Source organism: Hyla sarda, chromosome 8 (genome assembly GCF_029499605.1).
Source record: "Hyla sarda isolate aHylSar1 chromosome 8, aHylSar1.hap1, whole genome shotgun sequence".
Classification (NCBI taxonomy): domain Eukaryota; kingdom Metazoa; phylum Chordata; class Amphibia; order Anura; family Hylidae; genus Hyla; species Hyla sarda.
Window position 1 is genome coordinate 69,121,873 of NC_079196.1, and position 26,704 is coordinate 69,148,576.

A 26,704-nucleotide genomic window follows, 5' to 3' on the forward strand; every position below is an offset into this window, starting at 1 on the left:
GACGAAACGGAAAAAAAAAATCATTGTGCAACAAAATTGAAGAAAAAACACCACTTGGTAAGTTATGTGGGCTTCCGTTTCCGTTTGGTAAAAATGACACCTTATCATTATTCTGTAGGTCCATACAATTAAAATGATACCCTACTTATATAGGTTTGATTTTGTCGCACTTCTAGAAAAAATCATAACTACATGCAGGAAAATGTATACGTTAAAAATTGTCATCTTTTGACCCTTATAATTTTTTTTATTTTTCCACGTATGGGGTGGTATGAGGGTTCACTTTTTGCACAGTGATCTGAAGTTTTTATCGGTACCATTTTTGCATTGATCGGACTTTTTGATCGGTTTTTATTAATTTTTTCATGATATAAAAAGTGACCAAAAATACACTATTTTGGAATTTGGAATTTTTTTGCGCGTACGCCATTGACCGTGCGGTTTGATTAACAATATATTTTTATAATTCGGACATTTCCACACAAGGCAATATCACATATGTTTATTTTTACTTACACCGTTTTTTTTTTTTTTTTTTTAATGGGAAAGGGGGGGGGGGGAATTCAAAGTTTTATTAGGGAAGGGATTAAATGATTTTTAAAGGATAGCTCCCACCATCATGTTTTTTTTCTTTCCTGTCCCTGCCTATTGCCCTTCTATCCCTAACACACTCCCTGCCTTTATTTTTTTTTTTTACTATTTTAAAAATGGCTCACTACCAGGCAGACTTCCCCAGCAGGCACCACGTCACTGATGCCTGCTGGGGCCAACTTCCGCCCTTAGTTCTCCTAACAGGGTGCCTCCAGCTGTTTCACCACTACAACTCCCAGCATGCCCTGACATCTACTGGCTGTCAGGGCATGCTGGGAGTTGTAGTGGGGAAACAACTGGAGGCACACCTTGATGGCCGCACTTCCCGCTCCCCGCCGCACAGCCCGCATACCCCCCCCCCCCCCCGGCCCCGGCGCACCGCTCAACTTCCTCCCCACCCCCCCCCTTAGTTCACCTATTCAGTGTCCCTCCAGCTGTTTCCCACTACAACTCCCAGCTTGCCCTGACATCTATTGGCTGTCAGGGAATGCTGGGAGTTGTAGTGGGGAAACAACTGGAGGCACACCGTGATGGCCGCACAGCCCGCAACCCCCCTGGCCCCGCTGCGCCGCACAACCCACTACCCCCCCCCCTCCCCTCCCCCCGCAAAAGCATTCAGAACCGACACAACAGAGATAATCTTACCTGTTGCCGGGAGCCGGGGCCTGCCAGGGAGCCTGTGCGCGTCCTCTTCCTTCAAAGCGCTCGCTCCCGCCTGTCTTGTCTGACAGGCGGGAGCGAGCACCGCAGTGAATGAATTCCGACTTGTTGCCAGGCTTCAACGAGTCGAAATTCATTAGTGACGTCACTGCCGAATGCATTCGGCCACTAGGAGGGCGACCCCTAGTGGCCGAATTTAAAAGTGATTTTAAACTGTTTTAAAATAACTTTTTTTAATTAAAGTATATTAGAGATATGTTGTAGTACTTAAGTACTACAACATATACATTTTTTGATTTCATGACAGTGCGCATTTAACTTTTTTTTTCCACTTTTTTTTTTGCTCCCATAGGGGGCTATAACACTGCACACACAGATCTTTTATATTGATCAATGGTTTCTCATAGGAAACCATTGATCAATGATTCTGCCGCTTGACTGCTCATGCCTGGATCTCAGGCACTGAGCAGTCATTCGGCAATCGGACACCAGGAGGCAAGTTAGTAGACCCTCCTTGTGTTCCACAGCTGTTCGGGATGCCGCGATTTCACCGTGGACATCCCAAACAGCCCCCTGAGTTAACTGGCATTGTTTTTTACTTTCACTTTAGATGCGGCGTTCAACTTTGAATGCCGCGTCTGAAGGGTTAATAGCGAACGGCACCGCGATCAATGCCGCGCGCTATTAGCCACGGGTCCCGGCCGTTGTTAGAGGGAAACGACTCAGGATGTACCGGTTCGTCCTTGGTCTTTAAGGGGTTAACTAGGCATGGGTGTAGGGTATTCGATTCACATTCACAGATACAAAGATCCCTAATCACAATCCCATCCTAAACTGTAACTTTTATTTGTTGTATATCAAGAGTAAAAACTGCATAGTGTGAAGTGTATCTACAAACAGAATTTAAAAGCAACCTATATAATCAGTGGTGTTAAGAATAACACAAAAACCCTAGCAAAAGTACATAGGAAAATGTAACCTGCTTGACCCAATGTCCAACCACCACTACATATATACCCCCAACATACGTTTCGCTCTCCTCACTTTATCAGGGAGCTTGGTTATTGAATGGCCCATTTTTGGACAAATTGGGAGTTTTCAGCTTCTTGACAACCCCCATCGGCTGCAAGCTAACCAGAGGGGGTCAGAGTGCCTTTCATTTTAAGATAGATGTAGGTCCCAGAGGTGGGACCTGCATCTATCAAAATATAAGGCATATACCATGAATATTCCCTACATGTCTAAATTGGTATTCCCCTTTAATAGTGACTACTAAAAGCAGGGTTACTTCTAGCTTTTCTACTGCCTGAGGCAAAAACTGAAGTGGCACCCTCCTTTCACCCCTATTGAAAATCATAAGAAAGTTTTTCCATAAATAAAATCTGCCGTATATATAACAGTACCAGAAATGTTGACTGTATACCTCTAAATAATAACAATCATGTAGTTACCAAATAATATTACTATACAGAAAACAAATATCACCATACTAGAGGTGCGCCTATCCTTTCTGCAGCCTGAAATTATTCATAGCACTTTATATGCACACACACACTACGCACGCATGCACGCACACACACTAAGTACACACACTACGTACATACACACGTACACACACATTACGTACACACTACGTACACACACAATACATGCACACACACACTACGTACACAAACTACATACATACACACACATTACGTGCTCACACACCTACTATGTACACACACTACATACACACACACACACACTACGTACATACACACACATTACGTGCTCACACACCTACTATGTACACACACTACATACACACACACACACACTACGTACATGCACACACATTACGTGCACACGCACACACACTACGTACACACACACACACACACACTACGTACATACACACGTACACACACATTACGTACACACTACGTACACACACAATACATGCACACACACACTACGTACACAAACTACATACATACACACACATTACGTGCTCACACACCTACTACGTACACACACTACATACACACACATACTACGTACATGCACACACATTACGTGCACACACACTACGTACACACACACACGCTACGTACACACACACACACACTACGTACACACACACACTCACTACATGCACACACAGTGTCTTGTAAGTTCCACATTATTGGTGCTTATATACAGTAGTAATATCGAATAATGTATATCTAGTTTTCCATATAGTAGTGTTATACTAAATAGTATGTGTGGCATCAATATTTGAAATAAAAAGAAATCCTCTTAAATAAAGGGTTAAATCCGATTGCAAAAGCCAAAGTCCATGTTTGTATTATGGCCGATTTGTTGATTTTTGGACACTCGGAAATCTGTCATATTTTCTTAAAACTCATTGGCAGGAATATGGGTTTACAGATCAGCTGGAGAGCAGATATTCAGACGTCAGTCCACAGGGACTTTTCTTACCACCATTTGGACTGGAGATTATAGTAAAACATTGGGTTTGTTAAAGGGAATCTATCAGCATGAGGACTGCCATAATGTGTGAATACCTGAAGAGGAAATAAAGATGTAATGTTTACCCCTCAGGAGTAAGCTGGGAAAGGGTCCATGGTATGTATGCTTAAGACGCATTTAGATGGCCACTGTGCTGTTTCTCTGAGATTAGGAGTCCACCGGATGCATTACTATACTGTACAATACAGGACACTGCATCACTGTACAATACAGGACACTGCATCACTGTACAATACAGGACACTGCATCACTGTACAATACAGGACACTGCATCACTGTACAATACAGGACACTGCATCACTGTACAATACAGGACACTGCATCACTGTACAATACAGGACACTGCATCACTGTACAATACAGGACACTGCACCACTGTACAATACAGGACACTGCATCACTGTACAATACAGGACACTGCATCACTGTACAATACAGGACACTGCATCACTGTACAATACAGGACACTGCATCACTGTACAATACAGGACACTGCATCACTGTACAATACAGGACACTGCATCACTGTACAATACAGGACACTGCATCACTGTACAATACAGGACACTGCACCACTGTACAATACAGGACACTGCATCACTGTACAATACAGGACACTGCATCACTGTACAATACAGGACACTGCACCACTGTACAATACAGGACACTGCATCACTGTACAATACAGGACACTGCATCACTGTACAATACAGGACACTGCACCACTGTACAATACAGGACACTGCATCACTGTACAATACAGGACACTGCATCACTGTACAATACAGGACACTGCATCACTGTACAATACAGGACACTGCATCACTGTACAATACAGAACACTACATCACTGTACAATACAGGACACTGCATCACTGTACAATACAGGACACTGCATCACTGTACAATACAGGACACTGCAACACTGTACAATACAGGACACTGCATCACTGTACAATACAGGACACTGCATCACTGTACAATACAGAACACTGCATCACTGTACAATACAGGACACTGCAACACTGTACAATACAGGACACTGCATCACTGTACAATACAGGACACTGCATAACTGTACAATACAGGACACTGCATCACTGTACAATACAGGACACTGCAACACTGTACAATACAGGACACTGCATCACTGTACCATACAGGACACTGCAACACTGTACAATACAGAACACTGCATCACTGTACCATACAGGACACTGCAACACTGTACAATACAGAACACTGCATCACTGTACCATACAGGACACTGCAACACTGTACAATACAGGACACTGCATCACTGTACAATACAGGACACTGCAACACTGTACAATACAGGACACTGCATCACTGTACAATACAGGACAATGCAACACTGTACAATACAGAACACTGCATCACTGTACCATACAGGACACTGCATCACTGTACAATACAGGACACTGCATCACTGTACAAAACAGGACACTGCACCACTGTACAATACAGGACACTGCATCACTGTACAATACAGGACACTGCATCACTGTACAATACAGGACACTGCATCACTGTACAATACAGGACACTGCATCACTGTACAATACAAGACACTGCATCACTGTACAATACAGGACACTGCATCACTGTACAATACAGGACACTGCAACACTGTACAATACAGGACACTGCATCACTGTACAATACAGGACACTGCATCACTGTACAATACAGGACACTGCATCACTGTACAATACAGGACACTGCACCACTGTACAATACAGGACACTGCAACACTGTACAATACAGGACACTGCATCACTGTAAAATACAGGACACTGCATCACTGTAAAATACAGGACACTGCATCACTGTACAATACAGGACACTGCATCACTGTACAATACAGGACACTGCACCACTGTACAATACAGGACACTACAACACTGTACAATACAGGACACTGCATCACTGTACAATACAGGACACTGCAATACTGTACAATACAGGACACTGCATCACTGTACAATACAGGACACTGCATCACTGTACAATACAGGACACTGCATCACTGTACAATACAGGACACTGCATCACTGTACAATACAGGACACTGCATCACTGTACAATACAGGACACTGCACCACTGTACAATACAGGACACTGCATCACTGTACAATACAGGACACTGCATCACTGTACAATACAGGACACTGCACCACTGTACAATACAGGACACTGCACCACTGTACAATACAGGACACTGCACCACTGTACAATACAGGACACTGCAACACTGTACAATACAGGACACTGCAACACTGTACAATACAGGACACTGCATCACTGTACAATACAGGACACTGCATCACTGTACAATACAGGACACTGCATCACTGTACAATACAGGACAATGCATCACTGTACAATACAGGACACTGCATCACTGTACAATACAGGACACTGCATCACTGTACAATACAGGACACTGCATCACTGTACAATACAGGACACTGCATCACTGTACAATACAGGACACTGCATCACTGTACAATACAGGACACTGCATCACTGTACAATACAGGACACTGCATCACTGTACAATACAGGACACTGCATCACTGTACAATACAGGACACTGCATCACTGTACAATACAGGACACTGCATCACTGTACAGTGCAGAACACTGCATCACTGTACAATACAGAACACTGCATCACTGTACAATACAGAACACTGCATCACTGTACAATACAGGACACTGCAACACTGTACAGTACAGATCACTGCAACACTGTACAATACAGAACACTGCATCACTGTACAATACAGGACACTGCATCACTGTACAATATAAGGCACTGACATTTACAGGGTAAAGATATAATAATGACATTGTTGGACTCTGTGTCTATTCGTACGCTGTAGTAAATCAGGAGGATTTCATGTTGTCAGATTTTCTTTAAACCAAAAAAATTATAAATTCACTTGAACAACTGTTAAGTGCCCCCTTGTGGCAACCCTCTATAATTAATACTGATTTATAAATGACTGCATTATAACAACTGCAACTAACATCTAGTGTGCATCTACGTCTGTCTTAAGCAGTTCTGATGTTCTGCTCAATCATGGGAGCAAAATATTTGAAATGATGGCAGTGCAGGATCTACTAAATGTTTGGAAATGCCCGACAGACCCTGTTGACTATAATGGTGTCTCCTGGCTTTCTGTTATGGGGTTGGGCATTTTACCATGATTTTTGTTGGACTTTATGACAGAGACTGTTAATGGAACCTCCAGTGCACAGTGTCTGATCTCTCTACTGTTGGAAATTTGTCAGCTGTTGTTACTGCTAAATGATGGAGACACCATTGTATAGCTGTTAACGTGTAAAAGCAAACTTCCTAGAGCTGATGGTGGCTGCCAAACTCATAAAATCTCCTCTTTAAAGAGAGTACTCTTCCCCTAGACATCTTATCTCCTATCCAAAGGATAGGGTATAAGAGGTCTGATCGCAGGGGTCCCTCCGCTGGGCCCCCTGCGATCTCTGTGCAGCACGCAGCATTCATTTAGGATGCTGGGTGCGGACGTGGGTGTGGCGTGACATCACAAGGGGGTGTGGCCATGATGTCACAATCCAGCATTCCGAAATGTTCCAAATGCTTGGGCAGCGGAGTACCCCTTTAAATTCTCTTTTGTTTCAAGAAGGCAATGCCAAGTGGCTTAAGTTCCACAGCCTGGTACATCACCTCGCTTGGCTTCACCTCCCAGCTCCTCCTTAATTGACGTACAGAGCCCTGTATGTCAGTCATGGAGGGGCTGGGAGATGAAGGCGAACAAGGAGATGTGCCAGGCTGTGGCACGTAAGCCACTCTGCTCCTCCTTCTGTAAACTTGTTTATAGGGGAAAAAAAAAAGTATATATAAATATAGCTTTGGCAGCCATCATCATTTCCATGAAGGGTAATGTGGTAGCCCTTGGGGGTGTATGGTAGTTGGGGTGTTGTTTCGGTAGATGAGAGGTTAAGGTTAACCCTAGAGTTCGTGACGCCAGGCTGAGGGCTAGTATGCTGAGGTAATTCTCCAGCCTATTGCCACCCTTCCCAGTAACGATAGGTGCATGCATAAAATGACTGAAGGTCCACAAGGTACTTGAACTTGGATAACTTTACTTAAATGCTTGCGGTACATCCAATGAACAGTGACAGTCTCAGGAATACAGTCTCTATCTAGTGCAATGACTGACAGTTGTTGCAGATTTAGGGGATAGATAAGGTCCGGTGATCTTGCAGAGTGTTTAGGGATTGACACACTCACAATTTAGCAAATATCAGCCGTCGCAGCAAGGCTCAGGCCTAAACTCACTGATGACAGCAGCGCAGATCCTTCTCCATCAACAGCCCACGAGGAAAGAAGAGTGAGCAATGGCCGCCGCTCCCTTATATGGGCAGGGACGTTTTTACTGGTCCAATCGACTGTCACTCACAGTTACAAGGAGTGATGGGAGATAAATGTCACAGGAACCTCCAAAGGTCCTCAAGCATAAAACCATAGAGTTCAACCGGTCACGTGACCCGCAGGTCCTGTTACGCTATGCATAGGTAATTAACCATTTATAAACACTTGTACAATCCTATATATATACAAATCCTGAATAATTATTAAATAACTAATACCTAGATGAGAGGTGACTAGGGGCGGGCTAGTTAAGAAGAACCCCGATGTCCTAGGGACTCTGGCTATGGGGACTTATATACAAAGGTACCGGGACACCACAGTACAATTTGCTTTTGTGCCCTATTAGCTATCTAACAGCGTCTGCAGCTCTTAGCAGCAAATTAAGATGACAAATTCCCTATTAATAATGAAAGCAATGCAATACATTCTTTGATTATCTATATATGTAATAATAGTTGACATGTTCCCTGAAATTGTACCCCCAAGGCTCAGTCACGGTCGTGGTGCAGTTTGGGGGTTGCAATGTGACCCCATTCATTTTCATTCTCAGTGAGATTCAGGCAGCATGATGTAACATTTATTGTTCTGTGTCAGGTAGAAGTGGCAGTGTCATATTGAGATTCTTTTGTTGCTGGTGAAAGTACTGGGGATTACACGTATTGGTAACTAATGTACAGTGCAGGAGCCTGTTATTTGGCATAAATATAAATATATATAAATAGTCCTGATCAGCCTCTGAGATTCCGTAACAGGAGCTAAAGCTGATGTCCAGGGAACTTGGTGAGCTGCTTTGCATATTCCCTTTCATATATATATATATATATATATATATATATATATATATATATATATATAATATACACGTAGATATCGCCATGTAACATTCATGCTGTTGTTTTTCTTTTTAGGGAGTAATAGCAGAACTGAAAATCATAAATGATCCCAGAGCGGCTGAGATGCAATGTGATGAGGATGGAGACGATTCAGACGTGGTGAGTCCATCATCTTGCTCTATCTCCTTTTTCTTACCCAGTATGACTGGTAAAGGGTTTGCACGTAGCCCTGCTTGGCAGTTTTCTACAGTGTATTACTAAATTCACTATCCCATAACATAATATTTTCAGAATTTCCCTTACGTAGCAGCATTAATGCTGCAATATTAAACCTGCTTCCAAAATGCCCCTCACTTAAAGGGGTTTCCTACTATAGTATGAGGTCCCATATCACAAAGATATGCCATCACTTACTAATTGTAGGGCTCAACTGCTGGGACCCCCACTTTTCCTGAAAATGAAGGAGCAGCATGGCTAATGGAGTGCTGCTATTCCTATACTGATTCCCTTTCCCATTGAGCTTTATGAAGGGACCTCGCCTATTCATTCCCTTGATCGGCACGTGTCAGAGGTTGGACCCCTGTGAACATATTGTGATATCTTCGTGCCATTATAAGAAGATAATGATCAATGGTTTTGTCCTGCTATTAAAGGGGTTGTCCAGTGAACAAAATTTTTCACCAAACAACCCTTTTTAGGGACTTTGAGGAAGATTTATCAAAACTTTTGCAGAGGAAAAGTCGACCAGTTCCTCATAGCAACCAATCAGATCGCTCATTTCATTTTTGAACAGACCTCTGAAAAATGAAAGAAGAGATCTGATTGGTTGCTGTCGGCAACTGGTCGACTTTTCCTCTGTACAAGTTTTGATGAATCTTCCCCTTTATTCCACAGCACTATAAAAACTCAGTGTTGGAGAATATTGACAGCAATGAGGGAGATTTATCAAGGGATTTAAGCAGCTTTATTTGCTCACAAAAGTCGCACAAAAAGTCGCATGTGCGCCTAAGCAATTTTTGTGCGACTTTTGTGGGTAAGCAAAAAATACCAATCTGCCCTACCTAAGCAATTTGTCAGTTTTTACTTTGCAGTGGTCCAGGATTTATCATTGCGAAAGTCGCACGTAAGCAAATAAAAGTCACAAACCCCCTTCAAAAAGTCGCAAGTGTAAGCAAGGTCAGACCTGGCTTACAAACTTGCCTATGACAGCATTTTCAAAATGTCGCACAAATAGTCTCAGGTGAGACTTTTTGTGAGACTTTTTTTTCTTTTATTTTCACAGGCACGGTGGGACGAGCGGGTAGGAGATGTACAGGACATGTCACCAGCCCACTTATCTCCTGCCCACGCAACACTACTACAACTCCCTGCATGTCCTTACTGTAAGGGCATGCTGGGAGTTGTAGTCATGCAGTGTGGGCAGGCTGGGGATGGCCAGTAACAATGGTCCTTGCCCACCCTGGTAACGTCAGGCTCTTGCTGTTTGGTTGGTATTTGGCTGAGAATGAAAATACAGGGAACTCTATGCGTTTTTTCCCCCCATTAATAATTAAATAATAAAATAAAAACAAATCGGGTTCCCTGTATTTTTATTCTTAGCCAGATACCAACCAAGCAGCAACAGCCTGACGTTACCAGGGTGGGCAAGGACCATTGTTACTGGCCCTCCCCAGCCTAAATAACGCCAGTTTGTTACCGCCTAGGTCCAGGAGCGCCATTTTTGATGCTCCGGGCCTGTCGGTAACGGCTCTTCCCGACACCTCTGTGGCGCTGGGTACCGGGGTAATAATCGGGGTTAGCGCTAGCTCTTTTTGGGGCTAACGCTAAGCCCTGGCTTAGTAATGGACTCCTTCTATAAGACGGCTTCCACTACTAAGCCTATAAAGTAAATAAAATAAAAAAAACACATTTAAAAACTTTTATCCAAAAAACATTCCTCCACAAGCCCCCGTTACAAAATGTTGTTAATATTAAACAACAACAACAAAAAAAACTCTGGTCATCGTAGTCCACCAAATCTGTAGTGCGCAGGATAGACGGATCTGAAATGAAAAGGGGAAAAAAATGGGTTAGAACATTTAGGGAGGAAAAAGTGGTAAAAAAGTTAATAAACACACACATTTTTCTTTGCTTATGTGTGCTAAGAAAATGGTGTTCCAAAGTGATTTTGTTTTTTGCTTATGTAAGCCAAATTTATCAACCCCCTGTGATAGTATGATAAATATGTTACACATAAGGAAAGCCAAAACAAATATATATTTTTTTTAAATGCCTACAGAACTCGCTTACCAAAGCAACGATGATAAATGTCCCCCTATGTCATTTGTGCAGTCTCGGGCTGGTTGCTTAAAACAGTCAGGCACTTTTCAGTGAGGGCAAATGTATTTTACCATTTCTGCACCCTCATTGGGGAGATTTATCAAAGCATGTGCAGTTGCCATAGCAACCAATCAGATGGCTACTTTCATCTTTTAAAGGTCTTTAAAAAAAAATATGAAAGAAGCAACCTGATAGGTTGCTATGGGCAACTTCACCATTCTTCCTCTAAACGTGTATTGATAAATCTCCCCCAATGTCTATATACAGGTTGCTCAATGAGCACTTTGTATACAATAGGGACAACAGCGCTACCATGTCTTTCCTTGTTCCTGACAATCGTGTGATCAAATCACAGACATGCAGGGTCTAGCTAGACCCAATACATCCCATAGGCTATGTTCACATGGGGAATGTCCGCACAAAAAATCTTTGTGTGGACATTCCCCTAACAGCAGAGCTCCGGCAGAACGTGCCGGCACTAGGACCACTTGGAAATGTGTCGTCTCATAGAATATATTTACAAAGCAACTCTGCCTAAAAGAAGATTGGGTGAAAGGTCCACTTTTATCCCTCACTCTAATTTTAAAAATGAACTTTTATTATAATGTCTTTTCATTATTTGAAACGGTGAGTTTATAGGTGAATTAAAAAACCAGCACATCCAACACCAATCTGTTTGCAGTGTCAGTCGCTTGACAAACGTACTCTAATAATCCCTTTCTCCTGGAATACCTGTGGTGTATGCCATGGTGGGTGTTAGTGCTGATATTATGACACTTTTACATTGCCCCCCCCCCCCCCCTAACATGTTTCGTCACTAGGTGTGATGTCCTCAGAGGTTATAGTGCCACACAACCTCTGAGGACGTCATTCATTGCCCCATAACCTCTGAGGATGTCACACCTAGTGACGAAACATGTTAGGGGGGCACTGTAAAAGTGTTTTAATATCAGCACTAACACCCACCATGGCATACACCGCAGGTATGCCAGGAGAAAGGGATTATTAGAGTACCCTTGTCAAGCGACTGACACTGCAAATAGATTGGTGTTGGATGTGCTGGGTTTTTAATTCACCTATATACTCACCGTTTGAAATGATTAAAAGACATTATAATAAAAGTTAAAGGAGAACTCCAGAATAGGAAAATTGTCCTCCATACTGCTGGCAGTAAAAAAAGAAATGGATACATACCTTCCTTCACTTCACCGGTGTCTCCGGTAACCCACTCTGTGATCTTCTTCCTGGTTGCCGGTGGTCGGCGAGTCATACTGTGCTCAGCCAATCACCGGCTGCAGCGAAGTCCAGACTCCTCCGACGATAGGCTGAGCGGCAGTGTGACATTTTCGGTGCCGGGGCCGAAAATGTCACACTGCCGCTCAGCCTATCGCCGGCCGAGTCAGAACTTCACTGCTGCCGGTTATTGGCTGAGCACATTAGGACTCGCCGACCACCGGCAACCAGGAAGAGGATCACGGCGGAGACCGGAGTGGGTTACCGGAGGCACCGTGGGAGTGAAGGAAGGTATGTATCTATTTATTTTTTTACTGCTGGCAGTATGGAGGCCAATTTTTCTATTCTGGAGTTCTCCTTTAAGTTTTAAAATTAGAGTGAGGGATAAAAGTGGACTTTTCACCCTGTCTTCTTTTAGGCAGAGTTGCTTTGTAAATTAATGTATGTTAGTCCACCCCTCATTTGGGTCCATTTGATTTATTTGTCTCATAGAATAAACTCCTTACGGAATTTAAATTTCTGCTCCAGATGTTTCCGGTGCAAAAATTCTGCAACATGAACAGTGCAGCAGAATCCCATTGAAATCAATGGGACTCTGCTGCTGTGGAATCTCCGTACGGAATTCTGCATTGGAAATTCTGCCATGTGAACATAGCCTAACTGTGACAACTATCAGAAAACCTTCTATGTTGTAGCAGAAAGCAAATACTTATAATAATAAATAGTTTTACAATAATTTATAATAATAAATACATCCTTCACTTCACTTTACAGCCTCAACACTGTTTCACTTGGTCCTGTTATGTATCAAAATAAACATTAGGGTTTGTTCACATCGCGATTTTACCTTCTTATTTTTTCTCACGATTTTTTTACCTTTACATTGTACAAAACGGTTTGCCATCCAAGTTTGCAAGATTTTATGTTGGGGGTAAAATGGTGGTTGACCACGATTTTATGTCCAGATTCAAAATCGGATTGAAATTGTATCCAATATTTAATTATTATGGTCTATGTAAATCATATTGAATTGTGTGACTGCATTTTCATTAGATTTATTGCACACAAATGTTTTCTTTACACAGAATACTCTGAAAAGTTCTACAAACTTCAAGATTCTTTCTCCCAGAAGACACTGCCCTATATAAAATGCATCACAACAGCCTTGCCCCCCCACACACAGAACTAGTCTGTGGTGCCTGGTTGCCATTTTGGTAAACCTGCTACATACAAGGAGTGTAAAAATCTGAGGAAAAAGCTTTAAATGACCTACATACAATTTTTAGATATGATTTTAAATCGGATGCCAAACAATTATTTAGAATAGGATTGTATACGATTTCAAGGAAACAGTTTTTGTCCGATTTTACTGTTTGTTAATCGGATGGTAAAATCGTGATGTGAACCAAACCTTGGTCTATTGTTGAGTATCAACTATGAAACTTCGCACAGTGGCCCTTATTTACTAAAAGTATTGTGTAGGTTTCTTTGTGGGTTTTAATTTCCTACAATTTATTTTCCACGGTATTTACTAAGGTTTCCCTACATTTTCCACTTTCCCTACACTTTGCTTTTTTTACACATGCTCTGATCTGTCTGGTTTTCCTCAGCTCAAATCCACCACATTTTATGTGGAAACCTTAGTAAATATGTTGGGTTTTTGTGAAAATGTCAGGAACACGGCCCTTTTTGAAGACCACACCCCCTTTCCCCATTGATCACGGCCCTTTTTGAAGACCACACCCCCTTTCCCCTTTTCGGGTTTTCTTAGCAAAATGGAGAGTAAGTCAGGTTTTTTTCAATTCTGACGCAAAATCTAGCACAGACAGAATTTCTGGTGCAATGCGACAGAATCTGGCGCACAACCTGATAAAACATGTCGGGTTTGCAATAGTAAATGAGGTTCATAGTTTAGTAAATTTTGCGAATGGCCATTATTTTCTATTCTCCGCAGCACTTTAGAAGAGAAAAGTCACATAAAAGTCTCAGAGCCTGAGACAAATATATCAAAAGTCGCACGTAGTACAGTAATTTATTCAAACCGACTTGCCACCACACTCTAAAGCGAACACCTCGTACGCCTTATGTGAGGTGGTTACACTTGCTTATGTTCTTTGGTTCTGATATTTGTTCAATAAATGTAACAAAATATAACAAAAAATGAAAAAAACTAGGGATCAATGTGATTAAGTTATATTAATTTAGAATTATATATATTATTAGATTACCCTTAAGATTCAAGCAAAAATTTAATTTGAAGCGTAAACTGCACTGTGTCGCATGGTACATCCTAAAAAAATGATAAAAGGCTTCCTACTCACTATTTAGACTGGATTTCCGCCAGGTCTAACATGGTCTAACATTTCGGCGTGTTTTCCGTTGATGAGACTTTTTTGAGACTTTCCAATAAAAGTCTCAGTTGATAAATTCCTGACCGCTGCATTTTATCCTCTATTGTAGAACGCTATACTATTTCTGCGGAGAAGGGCTCTAAGGCAAAAGTCACATAAAAGTCTCAACTAAAAAGACTGAGACTTTCCTAGAGACAAATATAGACTGTCTAAGCTGGTCTACAAAGTTTAATGAATGTCCCTCATAAATGTTACTTAACCTGTACTGAAAATTTGCAAACTGCTGCCATCTAGTGGTTAATGTAAGTGTTTAGGATAACTTTCGCCATCTAGTGTTCATTTTGTAAAATTACTTCTATATTTACATTACAGATTTCTGGAGATTTTGGCAGTGGCGTTCCAGAGAGAGAGGTTGTAGAGGTAACATGGAAATCAAAGCACTTTACCTATACACCTATCATCTATGTATGTTTGGGAAATCCCTGCTCACATGTTTTAGAAAAAAACTTTTATCTTAGCATAATCATAAGTTATTGGTGTACCATCATTGGTACAGCAATATACTGAAAGTGTTCCAGGAGCAGAAGATATCCAGAGCGCATATATATATATATATATATATATATATATATATATATATATATATGATTGCTCCAGATACAATGAATTTAATTGTAGAAATGCATTTTTTCCATACTGTATTTTAGGTGGTGACTAAGGCTCCTACAAGAATCAAAGAGCAAGCACCTATTACCATACCTCCCATTCAGAAACCATCTTTGGAGGTAGAGACTGTCGTCAGAAAGGAGGAGACTGTACAGAGAGTGGAAGTACAAGGTCAGGAGTCTTAGGACCTAAGAGAATGTTGTGTAAAATGTCATTGATAAAAAAAAAAAAAAAAAAAAAAAAAAAAAAAAAAAAATATATATATATATATATATATATAATCCCTGCACTAAATGATGAAGGATATTAGAAGTTACTGAGGAGATTTGTGACCAAATAAAATCAGTAAAGAAACTCCACAGTAACTTCTCGTATTCTTTAGACCTTCTAGTAGAGGCTGTAGTATCACTTTTATAACAGTTTTGTTTTGGCTTTTTTTTTACCAAAAAGCCTTTGGCTGCCCGGGAATGCTGGGAGTTTTTGTTTGATATGTCATACTGACATGTCAAAAGTTTTGATCAGTTGGCGTCTGGGTGCTGAGACCCTCAATGATCACTAGCATTATGTTGCTTATGTGACAGATGCTCTTTAAAGGGATTGTTGGTTTAGAAAAAATGGCAGCTTTCTTTCAACACTAGTGGCCCACTTGTCCAAAGATTATGTCTGGCATTGCCACTGAACCCTATTTACTTTAAAGTGTACCTTTCATTTGCAAAAACTTTTTATAAATGTAGATACCAAAATTATATGTATATTTGTAATATAAATTGGTTAAAAAACATGTGTATTTTTGGGTAGAAAAATGCTGTCCCTGCAGCTATGCCCCTGGATTGTCAATCATCCTGATGTGTGAGCCGGGAACCTGTTATATGAGCCTCAGTGCACAGAGCCCTGCTTGTCCTCAGTGCACAGAGTCCTGCTTGTCGTCAGTGCACAGAGCCCTGCTTGTCGTCAGTGCACAGAGCCCTGCTTGTCGTCAGTGCACAGAGCCCTGCTTGTCCTCAGTGTACAGAGCCCCGCTTGTCCTCAGTGTACAGAGCCCCGCTTGTCCTCAGTGTACAGAGCCCCGCTTGTCCTCAGTGTACAGAGCCCCGCTTGTCCTCAGTGTACAGAGCCCCGCTTGTCCTCAGTGTACAGAGCCCCGCTTGTCCTCAGTGTACAGAGCCCCGCTTGTCCTCAGTGTACAGAGCCCCGCTTGTCCTCAGTGTACAGAGCCCCGCTTGTCCTCAGTGTACAGAGCCCCGCTTGTCCTCAGTGTACAGAGCCCCGCTTGTCCTCAGTGTACAGAGCCCCGCTTGTCCTCAGTGTACAGAGCCCCGCTTGTCCTCAGTGTACAGAGCCCCGCTTGTCCTCAGTGTACAGAGCCCCGCTTGTCCTCAGTGTACAGAGCCCCGCTTGTCCTCAGTGTACAGAGCCCCGCTTGTCCTCAGTGTACAGAGCCCCGCTTGTCCTCAGTGTACAGAGCCCCGCTTGTCCTCAGTGTACAGAGCCCCGCTTGTCCTCAGTGTACAGAGCCCCGCTTGTCCTTCCCTCAGTTCCTGTATTTTGTCTCTGCACAGTGACAGAAAGGCAATAGACAGCATTTAACACTTTTTTAATTTTTTTTTACCAATGTATAATGTAAATATTCATGTAATGTTATTATCTATGTTATGTATAAAAAGTTTTTGCAACTGACAGTACCCATTTAAAAGAGATAATTTTCAATACCAGACACAATTCACAAACTTTTCACATGACAGTATTTCTGGAAAAAAGTATCCATGTTTTTTTTTTTTTTTTTTTTTTTTTTTATTTGGACAATCTCTAAGATTTTGAGTTCTGCACTTGGAAAGATTAGTATTAAAAATATCTCTAACTTATGGTAACAGACTTCTGCAGTAGTGGTCGATGTCCTTCCTGCTGCTCTCATTGACCTTACGCAGTGTCCTTCAGTGCACACAATCTTGGTGCAGACATAGAGATTTCATAGTCTTGAGTAAACATTTAATCCCTATCAAATTGTCTTTTAGCACTTACATGCACATGTCTGAAGATAGTGGCTGATATTCTGTGCATAGAAAGGAAAGCATGCTCAAGGAATCACTAAGGAAAAGATTTAGGGTTTGTTCTCACTGGCATAATCCACTTGGTTTTTGGCAACAAATCCTCCCAAAATTTCCACTCCAAAGACCAGGAGGTGTCACCTTTGAAAGAGCACTACACACTGGGATGTACACTGCTCAAAAAAGATAAAGGGAACACTAAGATAACACCTCCTAGATATGAATGAATGAACTAATCGTATGAAATACTTTTGTCTTTACATATTTGAATGTGCTGACAACAAAATCACACAAAAATTATCAATGGAAATCAAATTTATCAACCCATGGAGGTCTGGATATGGAGTCACACTCAAAATCCAAGTGGAAAACCACACTACAGACTGATCCAACTTTGATGTAATGTCCTTAAAACAAGTCAAAATGAGGCTCAGTAGTGTGTGTGGCCTCCACGTGCCCGTATGACCTCCCTACAATGCCTGGGCATGCTCCTGATGAGGTGGTGGATGGTGTCATGAGGGATGTCCTCCCAGACCGTGACTAAAGCATCCACCAACTCCTGGACAGTCTGTGGTGCAACATGGGGTTGGTGGATGGAGCAAGATATGATGTCCCAGATGTGCTCAATAGGATTCAGGTCTGGGAAATGAGCGGGCCAGTCCATAGCATCAATGCCTTCCTCTTGCAGGAACTGCTGACACACTCCAGTCACATGAGGTCTAGCATTGTCTTGCATTAGGAGGAACCCAGGGCCAACCGCACAAGCTTATGGTCAAACAAGGGGTCTGAGGATCTCATTTCGGTACCTGATGGCAGTCAGGCTACCTCTGGCAAGCACGTGGAGGGCTGTGTGGCCTCCCCAAACAAAATTCCACCCCACACTATTACTGACCCACCGCCAAACCGGTCATGCTGGAGGATGTTGCAGGCAGCAGAACGTTCTCCACAGCGTCTCCAGACTCTGTCATGTCTGTCACATGTGCTCAGTGTGAACCTGCTTTCATTTGTGAAGGGCACAAGGTGCCAGTGGCGAATTTGCCAATCTTGGTGTTCTCTGGCAAATGGACACATGCACATTTGTGGCCTACTGGAGGTCATTTTGCAGGGCTCTGGCAGTGCTTCTCCTGCTCCTTGCACAAAGGCGGAGGTAGCGGTCCTGCTGCTGGGTTGTTGCCCTCCTACGGCCTCCTCCTTGCCTCCTGGTGTACTGGCCTGTCTCCTGGTAGTGCCTCCATGCTCTGGACACTACACTGACAGACACTGCAAACCTTCTTGCCACAGCTTAAATTGATGTGCCATCCTGGATGAGCGGCACTACCTGAGCCACTTGTCTGGGTTGTAGACTCTGTCTCATGCTACCACTAGAGTGAAAGCACTGCCAGCATTCAAAAGAGACCAAAACATCAGCCAGGAAGCATAGGAACTGAGAAAGTGGTCTGTGGTCACCACCTGCAGAACCACTCCTTTATTGGGGGTGTCATGCTAATTGCCTATAATTTCCACCTGTTGTCTGTTCCATTTGCACAACAGCATGTGAAATTGATTGTCAATCAGTGTTGCTTCCTGAGTGGACAGTGTGATTTCACAGAAGTGTGATTGACTTGGAGTTACAGTGTCTTATTTAAGTGTTCCCTTTATGTTTTTTGAGCAGTGTATTATGGCTGTGTGTACATGGCCTTAAAGGGGTACTCCGGTAGAAAACTACTTTTTTAAATCATCTGGTGCCAGAAAGTTTAACAGATTTGTAAATTACTTCTATTTCTTAATCCTTCTTAATCCTTCCAGCTGCTGTATAATACAGAGGAAGTTATTTTCTTTTTGAATTTCCTTTGTCTGACCACAGTGCTCTCTGCTGATAACTCTGTTCATGTCAGGAACTGTCCAGAGCAGGATAGGTTTGCTATGAGGATTTGCTCCTACTCTGGACAGTTCCTCTAGGATTAAGATTTTTTAATAGAAGTAATTTACAAATCTGTTTAACTTTCTGGCACCAGTTGAAAAAAAAAAAAAAAAGATCAAAGTGACTTGTTTGTACAGTGATCCCTCAACTTACAATGGCCTCAACATACAATAGTTTCAACATACAATGGTCTTTTCTGGACCATTGTAAATTGAAACCAGACTCAACATACAATGCTACAGACAATCCAGATCTGTGCAACGTGTCAATGGCCGGAAGAACCGACCAATCAGAATGGGCAATTTACTGGTAAAACACCTGTATTACTGAAGCGCATGCACTGACTGATGTCTGGTAGCGCCCCCTAAATTACATTGGAATTTTTCATTGAGTTTTTACTCTGTTATTACTCCTGGAAACTTATGAATACATTGACCACTAAGCATAAATATTCCCCAATCAATGTGTGGCCCTACACAGTACAAAACTGTCCAATCGCTGTTGACTGTGTCACTTTGTGTAGGGATACACCTCACCGACAAGGGGAACTGTAGCATGAAGTCAGTTTATTTCTACATTTCAAAGAGGAATGACAAAATAACTGCTCCAGAATTATTTGATGTGTTTATTGAAAGTAGTTGTCAGTAGAGCCGATCTCATTTATTGCAGATTGATCATGAAGGGAAGCACCACAACATTTTATAGTATTACTCAGGTTTAATTGGCATAAAACATTAAGTCACTTTTTAAATTCTTTGGATGTCATATCTTGTGCTGCATTACAATTGGATGACGTTTAATTCTTTATTCAACCAACAATTAAAATTCAAAGACTGGTCTGAGAGCGATTATAGCAAAAACTGTTTACAAAGGTTTGTGGCTATGACAGGAAGGAGTCATATCACAGTGTATCCATAGAGTGGTCATACTCATCCCCGTCCAATACCGACAGCCAACAATGGTCCTATAAACATCAAAAATGGAAGGAGGTAACCACTTCTTACCAGGAACACTCCTCAAGAGCCTCCATTTTGGAGATGTTCTGGCCCAGTCGTCTAGCTATCATTAATTCTTGTCATGGTCATGAGAGAGTTTGTCAGTGGTATTACTGCTATGGCTGACCCGTATATAAGGTAAAGTTGTGTTTACAGATATATAACCAAAGAATAAGTTGGCCAGCACTATTGATTCCAAACTATTGTAAAGAAAGGTCTTTACAATAGTTTGGAATCAATAGTGCTGGCCAACTTATTCTTTGGTTGTATTACACATACGGGGGAGAGGCTACCTCCATGTTGGCTCTTGCACCCCACCCACCTCTATTAGGTGTATATAAGGTGCCTTGGATGTTTCAGACCTTGCAATGCCTGCTGTACTGTTCACACAGAGGCATATTCATAGTGTAGGGTCCGTCCCAGAATGAGGTCACCTTACCGTGGTGGGACGGTCCATGCTATTTGGCCGCCAAATTTGCAAGCGAAGTACCTCAGAATTTCATCGTTTCATAATTTAATTTATTGCACTACAGCTGTATAGCTTTTCATGTCCTATCTATATACTCATGTTTTATCTATATACTCATGTTTTATCTATATCTTTGTGCTAGCAGTGTGCTGCTGTATTCTCCTGTTGCTCTATATATATATATATATATATATATATATATATATACACATACTTTAAAGGAGTATGCCAGCAGTTTTTGTTAAAACTCCTATGTTGTTGGGGCCTTGTAAAAATAGAAGAAAAAAAAAGCTTTACTTACCTACCCTTGGGTCCCCTCAGTAGCTCCCATTCGGCTCTGTCGGTACCCCGATCTGACTTCTTCCTGCTTCCGAGGCGAGCACTGTGCAGAACCTGCCTGCTCAGCTAGTCACTGGCAGCAGCAACAGCAGTGTCCATTCTTGGCCTGTGATTGGCTAAACAGGCAGGTCCTGCACCAAGCTCTCTTCTCGATTGCAGGAAAAAGACAAAAGATCAGGGCCTGGATGGACATGAAGCAGGTGTGGCAGGGGTTGATTAGTATGACTTTTTCCTATTTTCCTATGGCCCCAGAAACATAAAAAAAAAGTGTCTCAAAATTAGCTATAAAGCAGCAAGGACTTATTTTGCTCACTTATAGTTCTGTGCTCATGGACACATGTATTAATGCTGTTAGTCTTATTACTTGTATTTCAGGGCAGCCAGGCCAGAAGGGAGAAAAAGGAGACAGAGGTGAAAAGGGTGATATCGGTCCTGGAGGTGCTAAAGGCGATGCGGGTGCTAGTACAAGTGCAGGTGTCGGTGGTAAAGGAGAAAAGGTAAGTGTGATGGTGGCTTAAAGGTTTTATTCAGTATTAGAAAAATTACTATTAGAGTTAAAAATTTGAGTTAATTACTTCAAAAAGCAATGCCACCCTGGTCCTGGAGTTGTTTGTGGTATTACGACTTGGTTCCATTCACTTGAATGGAACTGTGCTGCAATACCACACACAACCTAAGGATAAGGGTGGTGCTTTTTTTTTTAAGGAATCAGCTCTGTTTTCATTTAAATATTGCCTGGGACATTAGGATAAACCTGGCTGAAAATAAGTACTTGGGCAGCTCCTATATATACAAATAATACATATGTGTTTGTATTATTTTTGTAAGGTGACTATAAATTTAAAGAATAGGTAATAAATGTCTGATTTCCGGGAGTCCCCATTGGTGGAACTCTACAATCAATAGAACAAGGGCTCCCAGTTTTAATGGAGTGGTGGTTAAGCAAAAGTCTTGCTACTCCATTTAACGTCTATAGCAGTAGTCTTCAACCACGGACCTCCAGATGTTGCAAAACTACAACTCCCAGCATGCCCGGACAGCCGTTGGCTGTCCGGGCATGCTGGGAGTTGTAGTTTTGCAACATCTGGAGGTCCGCAGGTTGAAGACCACTGGTATAGAGTAATGTTCCCCAATCAGGGTGCCTCCAGCAGTTGTAAAACTACAACTCTCATCATGCCAGGATAGTCAAATACTGTCCGGGCATGCCGGGAGTTGTAGTTTTACAACAACGGAGGCACCCTGATTGGGGAACACTGGTCTATAGGATTGACCGAGACTAAAACTCTATGGGGCCGATGGAAGCTGCCGAACGTTGACCTTTCATTGAGCGTCAGGAAGCAGGCTGGACAGTCACTCCATTTAAACTCCATATGTGTTCCTATGCTTGTTCTTATCAGTGCTTGACCATATGAAATTTGTAAACATTTCGAAAAAGGGGTGAGGCTTACAGAAGTCAGTCTCTGGGAGGCACCTTCCCAACATCCCTGTCTACAATGCAGAATGCACATGCTAAATATTGCTCCTCATGCTTCCCCCATGCCAATGGCTGGCTAAAGATGGAGGCTAGAATAAGACTAGAGATGAGCGAACTTACAGTAAATTCGATTCGTCACGAACTTCTCGGCTCGGCAGTTGATGACTTATCCTGCATAAATAAGTTCAGCCTTCAGGTGCTCCGGTGGGCTGGAAAAGGTGGATACAGTCCACTAGGATTGTATCCACCTTTTCCAGCCCAAGGGAGCACCGGAAAGCTGAACTCATTTATGCAGGATAAGTCATCAACTGCCGAGCCGAGAAGTTTGTGACGAATCGAATTTACTGTAAGTTCGCTCATCTCTAAATAAGACTATTGGCTTCAGGAGTTTGCAGATCATTATTGTTTTCTCTTTCCTTTTAAACACTTGACCAGATTGTGGACGTATGCCCAAATGTTTTACCTATATGTATTAACAATTCATTTACTAGGTGCTAAATTCTATCAATGATATGAAATAAAAACATATCTATTTTTCATTTTTTAGGGCCAGAAAGGAGAACTTGGAATTAAAGTAAGTATCTCCTGCTACATTTAAATATACAGATTGGTTGCCCACAATTTTTTTTTTTTTTTAAATGCAATAATTTTTTTACAGGGCGGTGCAGGATTTGGATATCCTGGGGCAAAGGGACAGAAAGGAGACCCTGGATCCCCTGGTCCATCTGGGCCAGCTGGTCCCCCAGGGCAATCAATCTTACAGAAAAGCGATGGCAGCACTGTGCAGCAGGTGGCAGGACCTCGGGGACCTCCAGGTCCACAGGGACCTCCTGGAAAAGATGGAGAGCCTGTAAGTGATTAAACCTACATGGTCATCCCAAACACAGAAAATATACAGACTTTAACATATCTGCTAGTTGTATACACCAGTCTGGCTTTAAAACTATATTGGGTATTCTCAGTGGGTCTCCCCATGATTGTTTGTTGGCCGAATGTAAACAAGATGGGTACAATGTGGCTGACTTCCACATCCATACAGTACTGTTATGATTGCCAATCATGAGCTTAGTTTTAAGGAACAGTCCAGGCCAAATGTATTAATTAAAAGGTACCTTTCATCAAAAAAAACTTTATATATTATAGATTAATGTATGTAGAATAACTTTCCAATAGCATGTTATTAAAAAATATGCTTCTTTCTATTTAATTTTACACTTTGAAAAAATTACCACTAGGGGTCTCCCTACCAGTCCTTTTTTATAGATTTCAGACTCATGCAGGAGTCCTAAATCTCAGACTGCAGCCGGAACACAGACAAACTCAGCACTGCTCCCTGCCAGGGAGTTTGCCTGTGTCCCGGCTGCAGTCTGAGATTTAGGACTCCTGCATGAGTCTGAAATCTATAAAAAAGGACTGGTAGGGAGACCCCTAGTGGTCATTTTTTCAAAGTGGAAAATTAAATAGAAAGAAGCATATTTTTTAATAACATGCTATTGGAAAGTTATTCTGCATACATTAAACTATAATATATCAAAAGATTTTTTTTTTGATGAAAGGTACCCTTTAAAGGGGTACGCCACCCCTAGACATCTTATCCCCTATCCAAAGCATAGGGATAAGATGTCTGATCGCAGGGATCCCGCCGCTGGGGACCCCCGTGATCTCGGCTGGGGCACCCCAGACATCCTGTGCACGGCCACGCCCCTCAATGCAAGTCTCAATGCAATGCAGCACTATAGTGATTTTTTTTTTACATTGGAGGTCCACTTTAATACAGTGTATTCGTTTTGCCTGGAGTGTTCCTTTATAGACAGTCCTTTCTCAGCACAACTCTTTTACGTAACTATATTGTGAATCTGAAACTCTCCTTGCTATGACCATTCCTCTAAATGGGATGGCCATGAGTAACCCTGTTAGACCCAAGCGGATGGTAGTGGCATTAGGCAGGTTGAGACTGGGTCAGTGCAGACTGAGGTTTTCCATGTCTACTATTGTTTCGGATGGTTTCTATGCATATTTGTAGGAGCTCTCTGAAGTCGATTGTGGGGTCTCTTACTATACCAGTGTTATTTCTGTATATTGTGAATGCTTCCTACTAGAAACTAAACCTGTTTTCTGATTTCAGGGAGACCCCGGAGAAGATGGCAAAGCTGTAAGTCACTTGTATTATTAATTCCATTACCTTTTCTCATGTTCCTATATTGCCTATAATAAACCATGCCTTATTTAAAGGGGTATTCCAGCTTTATACATCCAAAGGATAGGGGATAAGCTGGATGATCGCAGGGGTCCTGCCACTGGGTACCCCCGTGATCTTGGTGCAGCCCCCCGGCATTCTGTACCGGGCGCTACCTCCGAGATAGACTTGGCGTCACGGCCACGCCCCTCCACTCATGTCTATGGGAGGGGGCGTGACGTCCGTCACGCCCCCTCCCATAGACATGAATGGAGGGGCGTTGCGTGATGTCACTTCCCCGTCTTGGAGGCAGTGCCTGGTACAGAATGCCGGGGGCAGCACCGAGATCGTGGGGGTCCCCAGCAGCAAGACCCCTGCGATCATACATCTTATTCTTATCTCCTATGCTTTGGACAGGGAATAAGATGTATAAAGCCGGAATACCCCTTTAAGGCTAAATTATTACCAATCATGACCTTAGCTTTGTGTATTTTATAGCATATACTGAAGAGTAAATGTGCTACAGATTTTATGCAAAGATAAAAAAAAAAAAAAAAAAAACAGGTCAAAACTTTTTTTTATATATCAACTGGCTCCAGAAAGTTAAACAGATTTGTAAATTACTTCTATTAAAAAATCTTAATCCTTCCAATAGTTATTAGCTTCTTAAGTTGAGTTGTTGTTTTCTGTCTAACTGCTCTCTGATGAGTCACATCCTGGGAGCTGTGCAGTTCCTATGGGGATATTCTTCCATCATGCACAGCTCCCAGGACGTGACATCATCATTGAGCAGTTAGACAGAAAACTTCAGAAGCTAATAACTATTGGAAGGATTAAGATTTTTTAATAGAAGTTATTTACAAATCTGTTTAACTTTCCGGAGCTAGTGATGACCACAGTTAGCTACTTATGTACGTGGCTGCTGATCCATGCTGTCCTTCTTAATGACTGTACTGCTCATTTGCTTTGATCCGCCATCATGGAGTTTTTCACCTATGCAGTAAGGGAAGAGCCTAGTGACCCAATACTAACATTTGCTGCTTATTGCACTCTACTGTTTGGCCTCTACTGCTTTAAACGAATACGTTCATTAAATTATACATTTATCGCAATAAAGTCCTCAACTATATATGTTTGTTGCACACAGGGGGAAATTGGACCTCAGGGATTCCCAGGAACACCAGGAGATCCTGGACTGAAAGGAGATAAGGTAATTCTCAGAAATGTACATTCATTTGCAAAAAAAAAAATAATTCTCCTATCGTAAGATCTATATACCACTGTACAACCATAGTGGCTATATAGGAGTTAAACTGAAATTTAAAAGGTTCATTTAACGCTCTTACTGCTGTAACTAAGCCCGCAAAGGTAACTCCATGGTACTGTTTCTCCTCCCTCTTCATTTCTAGGGGCAGACTCAGAGATAGACTGTTGGCCAGCAGTACTCACACCTAGATTTCCTTTATTTTACTTACCGTATTTGGCTAATCACAGGGCAGCACTTACTCCTCTATGCTGTTCCATGGTATAGTGCTGGAGAGAGTGCCCTGGACTGAATAGACTGGCACTGTGCTGGGGGACGATTTACAGTACACGACTGATGCACTGGATTTTCAAAATGTTATGTGTATCATAATCATCATCATAGCAGTGAAAATCTTACATCACAAGGCAGCCCTAGCCTAAGTGGTAAACTGTTCA

The 26,704-nt window shown here is 42.1% G+C and overlaps 1 protein-coding gene across 2 annotated transcripts in view; it reads left to right on the forward strand.

Annotated features, from left to right (window-relative positions):
* The window catches only part of COL18A1 (collagen type XVIII alpha 1 chain), a 205,290-nt gene that overhangs the window by 135,973 nt on the left and 42,613 nt on the right, over positions 1 to 26,704 (forward strand). For both annotated transcript variants that reach the window (XM_056536571.1, XM_056536570.1), the window contains 8 exons: positions 9,112 to 9,195; positions 15,312 to 15,359; positions 15,647 to 15,776; positions 21,729 to 21,850; positions 23,375 to 23,401; positions 23,486 to 23,677; positions 24,953 to 24,979; positions 26,151 to 26,213. In XM_056536571.1, coding sequence (XP_056392546.1) covers positions 9,112 to 9,195; positions 15,312 to 15,359; positions 15,647 to 15,776; positions 21,729 to 21,850; positions 23,375 to 23,401; positions 23,486 to 23,677; positions 24,953 to 24,979; positions 26,151 to 26,213 — 693 coding nt within the window. The remainder of the gene's footprint in view (positions 1 to 9,111; positions 9,196 to 15,311; positions 15,360 to 15,646; positions 15,777 to 21,728; positions 21,851 to 23,374; positions 23,402 to 23,485; positions 23,678 to 24,952; positions 24,980 to 26,150; positions 26,214 to 26,704) is intronic.